This window comes from Diabrotica undecimpunctata, chromosome 7, assembly GCF_040954645.1.
Source record: "Diabrotica undecimpunctata isolate CICGRU chromosome 7, icDiaUnde3, whole genome shotgun sequence".
NCBI classification, from domain to species: domain Eukaryota; kingdom Metazoa; phylum Arthropoda; class Insecta; order Coleoptera; family Chrysomelidae; genus Diabrotica; species Diabrotica undecimpunctata.
Window position 1 is genome coordinate 92,156,336 of NC_092809.1, and position 16,719 is coordinate 92,173,054.

The following is a 16,719-nucleotide window of genomic DNA, read 5'->3' on the forward strand; positions in this document are numbered from 1 at the left end:
GATAAATTTTAACTATAGTATTTTTTACGCCTTCAATAAGGCATCTCCATACTGTACAAGACGCTATTGCCAAAACACAGATACGGCCAGTGGCGTATCGGTTGTATGTTGAAGGAAATAAAAAAAATTTACCAAAAAAAAAATGTTATAACCCAAAATGTTACGTGAAATCGATTATTTGTTCACATATTGTCTGGGGTATCTGCTTATACTGTATGGAGGATTCGAAAAAAAAAACAATATTGCTAGGTAAGTTATATATTACATTCCATTTTTATACAAAAATAAATAAAAAAATTTGAAGACACTCCGTAAATTGCGCTCGTTAATTATATATATAAAATACATGCTTTCTCTCTAACCATTTACCTTTTAAGCATTTAAATATCAATTCAAAACTTCAATGTTTGATTAGAAAAACATACAATTCAGTGCAAATATTATTACAGCACTGCCGAATATTTAAATACATATACTTAATTTGTAATATTCAAATGTGAAAAAACTGTCAAAAATTGACTCACATTGAATACAGCTACGTTAAAATTATTATTAATAATATTATGTTAAAATGATTTCCTCAAATTTTATTTTATCAGATTCAATCGGACTGTTCGTCATCAGACGGAAACGCTTCCATTTCAGGAGACGTCAGTTTTGTTCCTTTCAAGTAGTTCAGTTTTAATAATTCCTTTGCAGTCTTCCTTTTTGATGGGTTGTATGTCAACATGTTCTAAAAAATACGTTATTTACAATAAACAATATTTTTAATAAATAATAAAAAAATGTAGATTCAGCGGAGGCTGTTCAAGTATTACGTAAGCAAGAGTGGGGGGATGGTATTGTCTAGAGATCAGAGAACAACCGAACACAGAGAAGCGACAGTCCTTTGAAGTTACGTGGCCAAGCCGCCAATGACAGCTAACAACCAGAAAATTAATAGTCAGTGGGCATATCACACAATATAAATTCTTAAGAGCGTAGGCGCAAAATTTCGGGCCAATGTTTTTTAAATGCATTCATTTTTTTCGAATCCCGAAAAAACTAATAAGTATTTTTGAAAAATTTAAACGCATTAATTACTACATTATTACTGAGGGCCGAAAGTCCTGAAAACTTCTATAATGTTTATTTTAATAAGTTACAGGGGTGAAAAAACAAAGAGAAAATTTAGTGTGATTTTTAATTTCAAATATCTCATTCAAAAAAACTTTTTGTTTATTCTAAGCGACTTTCGGCCCTCGGTAATAATGTAATCTTTCATTCTGTGTTTAAATTTTTCAAAAATATTTTGTTAGTTTTCTCAGGATTCGAAAAAAATGATGTATTTAAAAAGCATTGGCCCGAAATTTTGCGCCTACGCTCTTAAGCGAAACAAAGAAATTACTAAAAATCTTAAAATTACAACAGAACAAGACTTCAAAATTGCAAAAACATGGTTGCAAATAAACAAACTTACATTAAATTATGAAAAAACTAAATAGGTACTCATCTACTTTTTGCTATATACAAAAGTTGTCTGCCAATTTTTAATTCGTTAAATATAAATAACAAAGATCATTGAAGGTACTGCGTCATGCGCCATTCTTCTATTTCCTTTTACAATAACATTATCTTCAAAATACAGTTCACAAATCCTATAATTATTATAAAGTGAATCCATTTTGAATAACAAATCTTCTCGTCTGCAAGCTTCTATCCACACTTTGGCATTACAACTTTTTAACAGAACAAATTTTAAACAAAGAACTTTTTCTGTATTTATAAATAATACTTTATTACTTACAACTATAAGAGTATTAGTACAGTCGGTCCGCCGGATCTTTGCACAAGTATGACATTATTCACGAATTATTTTTTATGTTACGTCTCTTTCCTACTCACAGAAACTAAAACTATTAACTTAAACCGCCTGTCCATACACAACACCATGCATTGAACAAAGACAGCCATAGAACAATGATCGCTGATTGATTCGTCTACTGACAATTGACATGACAATTGGAAATTTTGTTTTGACAGAGTTTGTAATATTTTTATAAATTGTTTTCGTTTGATTTAAATAATCAATCCTTTTTCATACTTTAAATATACATATTTTTTAACAAACAGTTGTTATAACGACTAACCCTTACCTTCGTGTTCAATTTATTAAGGTAAGAATTCATGTATTAGCTAATAACGAATAATATATTTTTTTAACCTCTAAATCGACATTAATTATTTAAATATAGCTAAAACTACGTCAACGGACAATATGAAATATTTTTAAAGGTTTTTATTTTTAGAGTATGCCTGGCAAGCCTTTGACTTCTCAGCAACTTGTGTTGAATGTGTTGGAGTATTTCGAATTAGAAAAAGTAAATGGAGGGCCTTTGGAGCCATTTTCATCTGTTCAACAGGTAACATATTGAAATGTATGTTCGTTTATGAAAATCATTAAACAATTCTTTATTTAAGAGAGTAGCTGCTGCATTAGAAATATCACGATGAACAGTATGTATAATTATTAAAAGGAAAGAAAATAATCACATTCTTTCAAAGCAAAGCAAAAGTAGACCTTGTTCGAAAAACAAAACAACTGATCTATCTGAGGGATCAAAAATGGCAGTGCGTAATACAAAATACGACATGTACCAACAAAGTAAGTAGTTACCAATTTCTTCAATCTGAATTTGATATACCATAAGATAATGGTATCATGTACCATGATAACCAGAAGGTACTTTTTAATCAATACTTTATATAAATGTATGTAGTAAAAAAGATTGTTAAGAGTAGTTTAAGAAAATTTCTGCTGAATACATTAATGGATATTAAGTCAATTTTCTTGTGAGTTTTTTAATTTGAAATAGTTTATAGTTTTATAAAAACAAAGTATTATTTTTTTTTCATTGAACTAGTTATAACAGTGTGGTTTGTTCTGTACTTATCTGTTCTTTTTTTTTTAGAGAAACATGTTACTCTGCAAAGTATAAGTAATGAATTAAGGGATAAAGAAGTTGCATTTATTGGCAAAACATCTGTTAGCATTTTGTTAAAAGAATTGGGATTTAAATATGAGAAGGACAATAATCGAAGAGCATTAATTGAGCGCACCAGTATTGCTGCTTTAAGAGCCAAGTTCCTTCGTAAATATATGGAAAATATTAATACTGTGCATCCCAGAAACCTTGTTTTTTTGGACGAAACGTGGATTTATTCAAAGGGAAATAAAACAATTTCCTGACAAGACAACAGTGTTAAAAGTGTACGTAAACCAGAAGGGTATGATGGTAAACGCTTTATAATTGTTCACGCTGGTTCTTCGAAAGGATTTGTTACTGAAGCAAGTTTATTATTTTGCTTAAAATCTAAAGTAGCTGATTTTCATGGGGAAATGAACAGTGAAATTTTCACTAAATGGATAAGTGAAAAATTAATTCCCAATTTAGAAGAGCCATCATTAATTGTACCTAATGGATAATGCTCCATACCACAGTGTGCTTTTAGAAAAGCAACCTTCCACTATTTCAACTAGAATGGAAATTATTACCTGGTTGACAACTCACAAGATCAAGTATGAGGCAAAACTCACAAAACCTGAATTATTACAAATTGCGAAAATGAACAAAAAAGAGAATGTGTATATAATTGATGAACTACTAAGAGAACACAGCCATGAAGTGTTGAGACTACCTCCTTATCACTGTGAATTCAACGCTATTGAATTAATTTGGGCAAACTGCAAGTCATATTACAATAAGCATATTGGTAGAGATGGACATTCTGATAGTGCTGTTATAAATATGTGGAAAGAGGCACTAAACCAATGTAACACAGAAATTTGGGAAAAATGTGTGAAACATACTCATGAAATTATTACAAAGTGGTATATCCGAGAAAAAAATATGGTTGACACTAACATTCAACCAATCATAATAGACACTGGTAATATGAGTGACTCAGATTCTGACAGTGAAGAATTCTTAAATTTATGATTGGCTACGTGGCTGTATAGTGTATGAGGCTTCAATAAATATTTAAATTATATTATTGTTCGTTGTGTTAATTTTTGTATGACCATTTTTTAAAAACAAAGTGATTACTTAAGTCTGAAAACCATATTTAACACCGAATAAACAAAATTATCAAGATGATGGAGCCCTGGAGTAGATTTATATTCAGTTTTTTAGATCTTCTTGTAGTGTCTTCCCGTTTCGGATTTTGGCGACTATCATGACAATTTGTACTTTGCACACTGCTGGTCTGAAAATATTTGTGGTTGTTGTGTTGAACCACATACATAGATTCTTCAGCCAGGAAATCCTTCGCCTTCCTGGGCCTCGTTTTACATCTACTTTTTCCTACTGTAAAATTAGTTGCAGCAATCCATATATTTCGCTGTTCCTAATGAAGGTACCTACCTACCAAGGTATTCTATTTTGGCTGTTTTTATTGTGGTTATCAACTGTTTTTCTTTTTCCATTCTTAATAAAACGTCCTGATTAGTAACGTGACCGGTATAAGATATCTTCAGGATTCGACGATAAAGTCACATTTCGAAAGCCTCAATGTTCCTGCAGGTAGTGTCTGTGAAAGTCCACGACTCAACTCCGTACAATAGTATAGGAAAGATATAACATAGTAGTAACCTGATTTTTATGGGTGTTAATAAATCATGACATTTGAATAGCTTAGCCATTTTTTAAAATGTAGATTTGGCTTTCTCTATCCTACATTTAATTTCTAAGGAATGGTCCCAATTTTTACTCTTTCTGTTCATTGACCTGAATGCTTTATGGTAATCAATGAAGCATGCATATATATCGCAGTTCACATCTCTACATCGTTGAAATAGCACTTTTATGCTAAAGAGAGCCTCTCTCGTAGAGTGCAACAAATTTAAGTTTGGGAATGTAACGTAGTGTTTAACGCAGGTGCGCGGACTGTTTCTACCAGTGGCGGGCGGAAACAGGTAGATTTAAAATAATTTTTCACAATTATATCCAATTATGTTAACAATGAATTTGTTAATTTTTATTTTCATAGTTCTTAATCATTATGAAGTTTATAGTCAGTTGCACTCGAAAAATAATGAGTAAAATATTAGGAGTACTTTAATAAATAACAAATTCTTCAATACTTACAATTTATTAACATTACCCCGAAGGAAGGGTTTCAATAACACAAAAAAATAAGTAGTTTATTTTAACTAATTAAGTAATATATTTATTTGTCCAAACAAGAAGTTAGTTATTTAGTTATGATTCCTCGCACGATTCTAAGATCTCTATTCCCGAATTTGAATAACAATCTTCATCCGCAGAAAAGCTTTTTCCGGATAAACCAGTATTAATAACAAATTGCGTAAGTGGTACAGCGTAGTGTCTAACAAATGTTCTGTTTCGATTTAAATGTTTTTATAATTTTGCGCGTGTTTACATATATTAATCCACGCCTCTAATCACACTTCTAATTACTACTACCAATATACTAAGCACTAATCTAAAAAAAATTAATAAAATATCCAACACGTCAAATCAAACACTCTCTGCGATACGTACTTCTCAAACTACGACACTGGCAAGCAGTACACTGGTCGTTTCCATGGTAACACTACTAAACACGATTCACTGCGCATCGTCGAAGTATGAGTCATATTCCCAAACTTAAGTTTGTTGCAGTATACACACTGCATTCCAAAAAACTAAACTGTGTACTACGGCTGAATTTTCTTCGCACAGTCTATATATTCTTTGATGTATGATTTTTAGAAATAACTTTAAAAGATGGTTCATTAAGCTGATGGTCGGCAAATCACTGCAGGATACAGATTTTGTTTTCTTTGGTACAGCAATAAACGTCGGCGTGACTTCAGCCATGTTTTTGGTTCAGTAAATATTTTTATTAGGAGTTGAGTACCGTTGGTGTTAAATAGTTTTATGATCAGCATGTGCCTTGTCAGTTCCAGGAGCTTTACCATCTTTGGGTGGTAATATTGCCTTTTCCACTTCATTTGATGTGATTTGTAAGTGGTCTTTACATATGTGGGATGGAGGTTGTTGGGATCTACTATCATCAGAGTTCTTTGATAAACTTGGTCCATATGCAAATTTCTTGATTTTTATCTGTGATGATGTTTCCCTGTTGATCTCGCAGTTTGTTAGCTGTATTTAATTTCTAAAGACCAGCTGCTTGTTTATGCATTTTAAACGTATCGTGTTTTTCTTCCAATAAATATATTTCTTCACACTGTGATTTTAACCTGTGATTTAGTCTTCTCATATCGCATTTTTGTTACTCTTTTTTGTAACCTTCTTAAATCTAAACCGATATTTACCAACAACAGGAACATCATCTGACGATATGTCAGTACCATATATTTGCCTATATTCAATAAAAATACTTTAATTTCTGATTACTATGGTTTAAATATTTATTTACTGTAGATGTTATTGGACAACCTATAGGTTTCCAAAAATTGAAAAATCACGTTCATAAATGAATACGTACCCAAATGCAATAAATGAAATAAAAGAGAAGTATAAAAATGTCAATTGTAATATTAGCCATTTTCTAATTTTTATAATAATTCTTATAGCCGACATACGTTTGACTCACATGTTTTGATTTATTTCCTATAATAAGAATGATGACGATGTGCAAAGATCCGGCGGATCGACTGTATATTCTAAGTATATTGTAAGTAATGAAATATTTAACTTTTGTCAATATCTAATCTTAATAAATTTACAGTTTTCTCCTGACTAAGTCACAAAAATGTCACTAAATATTGAGATATGCAACAAATAAAGTTTTAATATTTTTTATTTGTAATTCTCATTTAAAACTCCTAAATATTTTATGTACTTCGATCCATATATTTGATCTTTTTTATTTATATTTAACGAATTAAAAATTGGCAGACAACTTTTGTATATAGCAAAAAGTAGATGAGTACCTATTTAGTTTTTTCATAATTTAATGTAAGTTTGTTTATTTGCAACCATGTATTTGCAATTTTGAAGTCTTGTTCTGTAGTAATTTTAAGATTTTCACAATTATCGGTCTAATTATGTTTCCAACAATTTTTAGTTTGAGCATTTTAGTAATTTCTTTGTTTCGTTTAAGAGCGTAGGCGCAAAATTTCGGGCCAATGCTTTTTAACATTTTTTTGGAATCCTGAAAAAACTAACAAATATTTTTGAAAAATTTAAACACAGAATGAAAGATTACATTATTACCGAGGGCCGAAAGTCCCTTAGAATAAACAAAAAGTTTTTTTGAATGAGATATTTGAAATTAAAAATCACACTAAATTTTCTCTTTTTTTTTCACCCCTGTAACTTATTAAACATTAATAATATATAAATATTAAACATTATAGAAGTTTTCGGGGACTTTTGGCCCTCAGTAATAATGTGGTCTTTCATTCTGCGTTTAAATTTTTCAAAAATACTTATTAGTTTTTTCAGGATTCGAAAAAAATGAATACATTTAAAAAACATTTACCCGAAATTTTGCGCCTACGCTCTTAAATCAAATATTCTCGTGTATAAAACCCTCTATATATTTTTATTTCCTAAAAATACTATATTCGTATTGTTGTCTTCGAGCACGCTGACACCCGGCCACCATCTGTTGATTTTTTGACCTGAGCCTTCGGAGACTTGCGTCTTTCAATAAAAGAAATAGCACTGACACCAAATTTAATGTTTTCATTTTGAACTATCCCTTGGCAGACCAAAGTTTATTTTTTATAGCTCGGACAGACACGTCGGCGTCGGCTTACTGTTCGAAAGTCAAGCCAATACTATTATGTAATAACTAATAATAATTACAAAGCAATAGTAATTACCTGTTATTCTTAGGAAATCTAAATAAACTTATTCCTTTTCCTGTCACAGATGAACATCCGCGAATCGCACAAATATATCCAGACATTTTAAATATAAATTAAACTTTTAACTATAAACTATAACTATAAACTTATATATTTAACTATAACTATAAACTATAACTATAACCTTTTAACTATAAATAAATTATATAAATGGTCAAATGCACTTGTTCTGTCGAGTATTTACCATAGACGCCTACGGACTATCGAAAACAACCAGAATTAAAGAATAAGCACGTGTTTTTGACAGTTAAACAACCAGAATCGGGCATGCGTATACAAAAATGGTACACGCTTTTGGACCGTTGTGTCGCTTCTATGTGTGTTCAGTTATTCTATGCTAGAGATGGTGATTACGTCAGCAGTAGTTCTTTACTTTTATACATATGAAGATCTGCCCGGAAAAACGTTGTAAGCGACAAATTTTGATAAAGTAATGTTTCATTAGAAAAACGTTCTTTATGCTTTAAGCAAAATAGTGACACCATCTATAGTTACTTGTGCATTAAACATGCCGAAGTGTTGAGAGTTGTCTTCTACAACACGTGTTTTAAATCATCAAAATAAAGGTAAAAAACGACAAATAAAGTTTGAAAACTGGGTAAAAGAAAAGCGTAAGCACTTAAAAAACAGTGGACCTTACAAAAATTATAAAAATGTTCCTGTTCCAGAAAAATTGCCTCCTAATGTGGTAAGTGAAAAACGATACATGTGTTAAAAATCTGTAAACTCATATTTTCGTTTTAGGCTAGATCTTGTGCATGTTCGTTCAACGCATGTCAGTTAGTTACACTTGAAATGAGGCACAACTTAGTTAATGATTTCTATAAGAAAACATACAATAAACAGTCACAATATTTGGGGTTATGTATGGAAGTAGAGGAGCCAAAGAGAAGGAGGGTAGATGAAGCCACATCAAACCGTCAGTGTACTGTAAAATATTTTTTGTTGATAAATGGAAAGGACAACAGGTATGCCAAAAAATATTTTATGAAACTTATTCTACAACAAATCGCAGAGTTCAAATTTTATTAGAAAAAATTAAGTCAAATCAAAAGTTGTCGACAAAAGACTGTCATGGAAAACACATAAATCGTCCAACAAAAATCAAAGAGTCTGTAGACCTAATCAGACAATATATTTCGTCTTTTCCATCTCAAGAAAGCCACTATTCTCGAAATTACAACAAAAAACAATGTCTTAACCCTAACTTAAACATTAACAAAATGTTTGGGCTGTTTAACATACTGTATACAGAAGTTGAAGTAAAATTTCATACTTACAGAGAAATATTCAAAGATTTTAATTTGCGTTAAGGGGTTCTTCGCTCCGATACTTGCAAAGTATGTGATAAAATTTTTATAAACCTGAGTGCTAGAGCGAACGAGGAAGAACGAAAGAAGATTTAAACTGAATCCGAGCTACATCACCTAAAAGCAGAAAGTGCATATTCATATTTTAATCAGCTAAGTTGAATTCTAGGGGGTAGCGGGTAGAAACTCCCTTGGACAGTCCTATCAGGGAAAGTGAATCAGTCCCTGCCCTCCGCAGATACCAGGAGTTTCCTGACCCGGGAAACTAGTACCTGCTTAGTGCCCTAATGGATCCACAAAAAATGAGATCAAACATACTGTCCACGGAACGATATATCATTAAAGATGTAACAGTTCTTAACATATTCACAACAGGTTGCGATCACAGGATGGTCAGAGCAAAAATTAATATTGACGGTAACTATGAAATGAAATGAAAAATAATTAGAAACTGGGATCTAAGATAGCAACAAACTAGGGCAATATAAAGAGATATACAAAGACCTATTAAAAGAACAACTTACCCAAAAATTAGACAGTGATAAAGATATAGACGAAATAGACAACAGACTTACAGCAACGATAATTACATCAGGAAAAGAAATAGCAAAAAAGGATCTAAAAAAGAAAAACTATATATCAACAGAAACAAAGAGACTTATGGATAAAAGAAGGAAGCTGAAAGAAGAAGGCAAAAGGAAATCTATAGAATATCTCGAAATCAATAAAACAATAAGCAGAATGATAAAAGAAAATAAGAGAAAAGAATAAGAAATAAAAATAGAAGAAGTAATACAGAACAACAAAAATATGAAATGCTTAAGACCCAAATTAGGTAAGTGTGAAATAAACAAAATAAAAGATGTAAACGGAGTAGAAACAAACATTAAAGATGACATCATAAATATAATCCACCATTTCTACTTAGAATTATATAAAACAAAAAAGGAACCATCAGAAGAAATTAGAAACTAACTTATGGCTAAAATAAAAAATGTCAACTCAGAGCTACAGCCAGAAATAGCAAATCAGAAATAAAGAAGGCATTGAAATAAATGAAAAACAACAAATGGCCTCGAAAAGATGAAATAACTGAAGAGATGCTGAAATATGGTGAAAAAGTGGTAATTAATACTCTATACTCCCTTTTTAACAATATATTAAAAGAAAAAAGAATCCCCAAATAACTGGAAGGAATCCGTAACCATTATCCCACACAAGAAAGGGGATAAAGCAGATATAAAAAAACTACCGTCCTATAATACTCCCCAATGTAATTTATAAACTCCTAACAAAAATTGAAATTAACAGCAGAATTAACAGATAACAGATATACGGAACTAATAGGAACCCAAAACAACAATTAAAGTATATGAAGGAACAAAATGAATACAAATAAATAGAGGCGTGAGACAGGGTGACACAATATCACCGAAACTTTTCAATCAGGCTCTGGAAGATATTTGTAATAGATTAGAATGGGAAGAAAAAGGTATAAAAATTTGTGGACAACGCTTGAACCATCTAAGGTACGCTGATGACATCGCATTGATAACCGATAAAAAAGAAGAATTATTTGAAGTGACGAAAGAACTGGACGTAGAAGCTGGAAAGAAGGCCTTAATATGAATTACAGCAAGACCAAAATCATAACAAATACAGGATTATCTGGGTCAAACTATAGAATGTAACAAAGAAAACCAAACAGCAGAGATAAAAAGACGAGTGAGACTGGCATGGGCGACATTTGGCAAACTAAGCTACATTCTTAAAAACAAAAGATATCCACAGCATCTTAAGACCAAAGTATGCAATCAATGCATACTCCTTGTTCTCACTTATGGTTCCCAAACGTGGACATTTACAAAAGCAAACATGGACAAAATCATAAACACCCAAAGAGCAATGGAAAGACAAATGTTGCACATAAGACTAATGGATAAAAAGAGAAACGAGTGGATAAGAGAGAAAACAAAAGTGAGGGATGTTAGACACGAAGTTGCAAAATTGAAATGGAGATTTGCCGGACACAATATAAGACAAAAAGAAGACCAATGGAACAAAATTCTTATAAGTTGGAGACCGTGGGAAAATAAAAGAAGCAGAGGAAGGTCCCAAATAAGGTGGGCAGATGATATCAAGTAGCACGTGGGCTCTAGGTGGATGACTGTAGCGATAGATATAGAAGAATGGAAAAGGATTGGTGAGACCTATGTCCAAAGATGGACCGAAGAAGGTTAATTAGATAGATAAAAGTTGAATTCTAATATGATATTTTTTGTGGGGATTTGCAACAAGTCATTTTTATACCTAACTTATCACATTCCGATGTTTATTATCAGCGTCAGTACGCAATTTACAATTTTGCTATCCACAATATGGGAACTTCTGAAACTAAAATGGGTTTGTTGGCATGAAACTGTAACCAAGAGGGCAGTGCTGAAATATATTCTTATATTTTAAGGTATGTTCTTGAGAATTTTAAGAAATTATATCATTGTGTCACTATCTAATGTCAGCAAATTTACTGAAGTAAATTAAAAAATTTTTAGTATCCGGACACAGCTTTTTATCCTGTGATAGGGATTTTGCGCTCATTGAGAAGATAAAAAAAATGCAGGCTGCTATATTCCACTCAAGATATACTTGAGCTAAACAAATCAGCAAGATCAAGAAAACATTTTCAAGTAGTTGAAATGAAATAGGAGAATTTTGTTGACGACCTCAGTTAAGAGCCAAATTAAGAAAGACAACATTAAAATAACAGAAGCACATTGGATACAGATCACAGCCAACGAACCGACTATTTTACAGATAAGACAAACGCATAATATCCTTCTACCATGGTAGACATCACCTTTACTAAAGAGACCAAGAGGACGAGCTGCAGTCTTACAGTTTACAATCTTATTGAACCAGAAGCCTTGCCTCCAATGTACAGAAAACCTTTAACTATTTCTGATAAGAAAAATGCAGACTTGCTGAAAATGACTGAATGTTTAGAATAATAGTATAGATCATTTTATTGTGAATTACCTGCACATGCAACTTAATCTGATTTAGTTTATCTACTATGTAAGTTTTAATGAGAATATTTTTTTTCACTTTTCAGTTTTTCGTATTTTCCTTAACTGTAATTTTGGAACATTTTAATAATGCTCATATTTTTATAGGTTATAAACGTTGCAAGGAATATCGTTTATAAGTGCACTTAAATTCACAAAATGTGGTAAATAATATTATCAAAATAGTTTTTGTTATTATCTGACAAATTTCATTTTGTCGTTTGCAACGTTTTTTCGGGCAGGTCTTCATATATTACCACCCACACTTTAAAGGGTCTAGCCAGTTAGGATAGTGAAAAATGCCTCCAGCGATATTCTAAAAATAAAAATAACATGTCGTTGGTTGTATATCAAAAAGTATCCGACCAAAAAAAATTTTAGACCCCTAGACCCAAACATAACCTCAAAAAAACATAAAATGCGTTTTCTCGTTTTTTTTTGACGGTATTTTCGGTTCTAATCGTAGAAACATTCTTTTTTTCAATTTGTATGGTATTTTATTGCCTACAACATGGTATTTTTTCAAAATTTTTGGCGAAAAAATCCAAATATCGCTTTTAAAATTCATTTAAAAAAACTGTCTATAACGCCTCTCCAAATATATATATATATATATATATATATATATATATATATATATATATATATATATATATATTATTCTTTGAGTGTCAAGTTATATCATGGTCAAAATATCGAAAAATCATTTTTTGCCTAGCGTTCATCATCATCATCATCCAGCCTCAAGAGTCCACTGCTGAACATAGGCCCCTTCCTCATGTTTCCAACCCCGTCTATCATGCGCCGCTCTCATTAAGTTTTTATTGAGTCTTCTTAAATCGTCAGTCCATCTTGTAGGTGGTCGACCGACGCTTCTCTTGTCTTCCCTTGGCCTCCATTCCAATAACCTCTTTTTGTCCATCGCCTATCTGTCATTCTGGCTATGTGTCCTGCCCATCTTCATTTGAGTCTGGCTATCTTCTCGATGATGTCAGTCATTCCGGTTCTTCTCCTGATGTCTTCGTTGGTTATTCTGTCTCGCAGAGTTATTCCTAACATGGACCGCTCCACTCTTCTCTGCGTGACTCTCAGTTTGGTAGCTGCTGATTTTGTTAAGGTAAGTGTTTCTGCTCCGTACGTCAAGACTGGGAGGACGCACTGATCAAATACCTTTCTCTTTAGGCATGTGGGCAGCTCACTTTTAAAAGTTTCTCTCAGTTTTCCAAATGCTGCCCACCAAAGGCCGATTCTTCTCTTCAGTTCATGAGTCTGGTTATCCCGGCCAGTCATAATTTCATGTCCCAGGTGTTTATATATATATATCTACGAGTTCTATTTCTTTCCCACCAATACTGATGTTCTGGTTGGGTACCAAATTGGTCATGATTTTTATTTCCGAGATATTTATATTTAAACCTACACTTTCTTTAGGTTTGCCTAGCGTTAAGATAGTAAAATTCCCTCAGCAATATTTCAAAAAGAAAAATATTACATTGTTCTACATCAAAAAGTACTCGGTTAAAGAAATTTTAGACCCCTAGACTCAAACAACCCCAAAAAAATTAAAACGTGTTTTTTCGTTTTTGACGATATCTTCGGTTCTAGGCGAATTGGTTTCTTGTGCTCGTAAAGAGTAAACCGAAATAAAAGAAAAGACAGTAAAGATTTGATTCCACGTATAGTGCCTCTGTATATTCGTTATACGTATTTCATCCTACCAGGAATGCAACTTTTAGATTCTCCATATTATCTCTCTTACATCTTTAGCATCGTCTGTTTTACATTGCAATTTATAGAAGGCACATATTAAAGCAAACATCTGTATTTAGGTTTCGTCAATAAAAATTTTCGCCTTTCTACTTTGATGATTTATTGTCAGATGTCGCTATAGCGTCCATACTGAAGCCATTTTAGTGTTGCTTCTTTTGACGGAAAAGATCTGATTTCACGTTTAGAGCTCCTGTACCAGTCGCTCTGATGATTCCTGCTAGGATGAAATACGTATAAGCGAATATACAGAGGCACTATACGTGCAATCAAATCTTAACTGTCCTTTCTTTTATTTCGGTGTACTCTTTATGAGTACAAGAAACCAATTCAGCATTCGTCTGTTTTGCCTTGCAATTTATAGAAGGCACAGATTTAAGCAAAAATCTGAATTTTGGTTTCGTCAACCAAGAAATCTTCGCATTTCTACTCTGATGATTTACAGTTTGGATAGTTTCCAAAATCAATCAACAAGGTTCTTGTTCAAAATGCGAGTAGTAAACAAACTAGTAAAAACAACAGAAGAAATACCAGAGGAAAAATACACAAATTTTGTTTAATATTTACTTACTAATATGAAATCTTCCTCCTCTTGATTGTGAAATCTAACAATATCGCTTAAATCCACAGCTTTCCACGTAGGAAATGTAGGTTTGTAATCTGGATACAAAGAAACTCCTTCCCAATTCTCTTCTGTCGGCGTTCCCATGATCTTGAATATCTTGTACAGTTGGTCTATTTCCGAATCTCCAGGGAAGAGTGCTTTTTTCGTCAGCTACAAAAAAAATTTATGTATAAAATTGTTTATAAAAATTAAAAAATAGAACATAACTGATTACGATGGAAATATATTTTTATTTTAGGCCACATCAATGATAGATAGTCGATTGTGTTTGAATAAATCAGATTTGATGTTTAGTGTTGGCGAATACAGCAACAATGTCAAAACTAACTAGTATATCTAAGAATAACATAGAAATGTTTTTCAGAAGATTAATTAAATGAAAAGAGTTTTGACAAAGGACGAGATGTTTTGCCAATTTCTGAGCGGAACAGTTGTAGACTCTTTAGTTTGGGAATATGACTCATAACTCGACGATGCGCAGTGTTTCTTGTTTACTAGTGTTACCATGGAAACGGCCAGTTTGTTGTTTGCCAGTGTCGTAATTATGTATCGCAGAGAGTGTTTGACTTGTTGATTTGATCGTGTTGGATATTTTATTTTTATTATATTTTATTTTAGATTAGTGCTTAGTATATTGGTAGTAGTAGTTAGTGAATTATTAAATCATTTAGTGTATTTATAGTGTGTTAAGTTTAGTTATTAATAATAGGTATTTAATAATATGGCTTCTAAAAAGACAGGAACAAAAGGGCTGGGATTAAATAGCAACCGAAAACCTGTTAATACCTTTAAGGAAATTGACGTAAGTTTTGTCAATGACATTTTATTTTCTTGTTATTACCTATTTACGATGTTTCATCAGATACTTTATACTATTTGCTTGAAACAGAAAATCACCGATCTTAATACGGATTATGTTAGTAAATATGATTAATGTGCATTTTGTTTCTCAATAATTTCATCTAGTAACATTTAACATTGGTAATTATAGGGATAAGATTCTAGTAGCTACAGGTAGTAAAAACACCTTAACCAAAATAAGAAAAGAAGGTAGAGAAATAAATAAAAATGGGCGACTAGTTCATCTTTTACGTCCAAAAAGAAAACGTTCTCGTGCTAAAAAAATTTTATTGAGCAAAGGAGAAGTGGAAATCATCAAAATTATTATATACGACTTCTACACCATCGAAAAATGATCACCTACAATTAATGGTAAATAATTAAGTTAAAAAATAATTTACGATAAAATATTTTGTTATCGTAAATAAAATATGAAATAAAAAATGTGACGTCTGCTAGCCGTAGGGATATTATGGTAAAGTGGTTACAAAAAAAAAGTATTCCTTTTCAAGAAAAACTAACCAAACCAGAATTATATAAAAGTATACAAGCTCATAAACAACGTTTTCCACCAGTTTATGTATTAGATTATGAGCTTGAACAACATGGACATCAAGTATTTCGCTTGCTTCCCTATCATCCGCAGTTAAACCATATCGAAAAAATATGGGCTTTGGTAAAAGGTAGAGTGGCCATTCATACTACAACATTTAACACAAATGATGTTGAAAATATAACAAGAATAAAATTTTCAGAAGTGTTAATAGAAGAGTGGGCTAATATATGTAAACACGTACAAAAATATGAAAACACTCAAATCGCAAAAGAACATTTATTAGACTCTACGCTGGACCACTTACAATTTTTTATTAACACTGGTTCATCCGAAGAAAGCCTTTCTGAGAATGAAGATAGTGATTCAAATTCCGGAATAGACATGTTTTTTGTGTGATATTCCTTTGTACCGTTCTAAACGTTTTAAAACCAATTTTTTATATTAATAAAAAACTGCATAGGTGAGTTAAAAAAAATTTTTCATTCATATGTGGGATCCCTCTCTCTTCATAGTGGTATTTTGAAATTATTGACCATAGCACTGAAGATGGCTTTGTAGCCGAAAGTGCTCAGCTAGGAATTAAATTTTACACACTTAAAAATACTTTTCTTTTCCTGTCACTCAGTTGTCACAAGCGTGTACAAAACATATAAGTCTTTACAATCATTACT

General features: G+C 31.9%; 1 protein-coding gene across 1 annotated transcript in view; it reads right to left on the reverse strand.

Moving 5' to 3' along the window:
* Nucleotides 1-242: 242 nt before the first annotated feature.
* LOC140445579 (cyclin-dependent kinase 2-like) overlaps nucleotides 243-16,719 on the reverse strand; it is an 80,242-nt gene continuing 63,765 nt past the window's right edge. The window contains exons 4-5 of the mRNA XM_072537702.1: nucleotides 14,599-14,802; nucleotides 243-733 (exon numbers count right to left, since the gene is read on the reverse strand). Coding sequence (XP_072393803.1) covers nucleotides 602-733; nucleotides 14,599-14,802 — 336 coding nt within the window. The 3' untranslated portion in view covers nucleotides 243-601. The remainder of the gene's footprint in view (nucleotides 734-14,598; nucleotides 14,803-16,719) is intronic.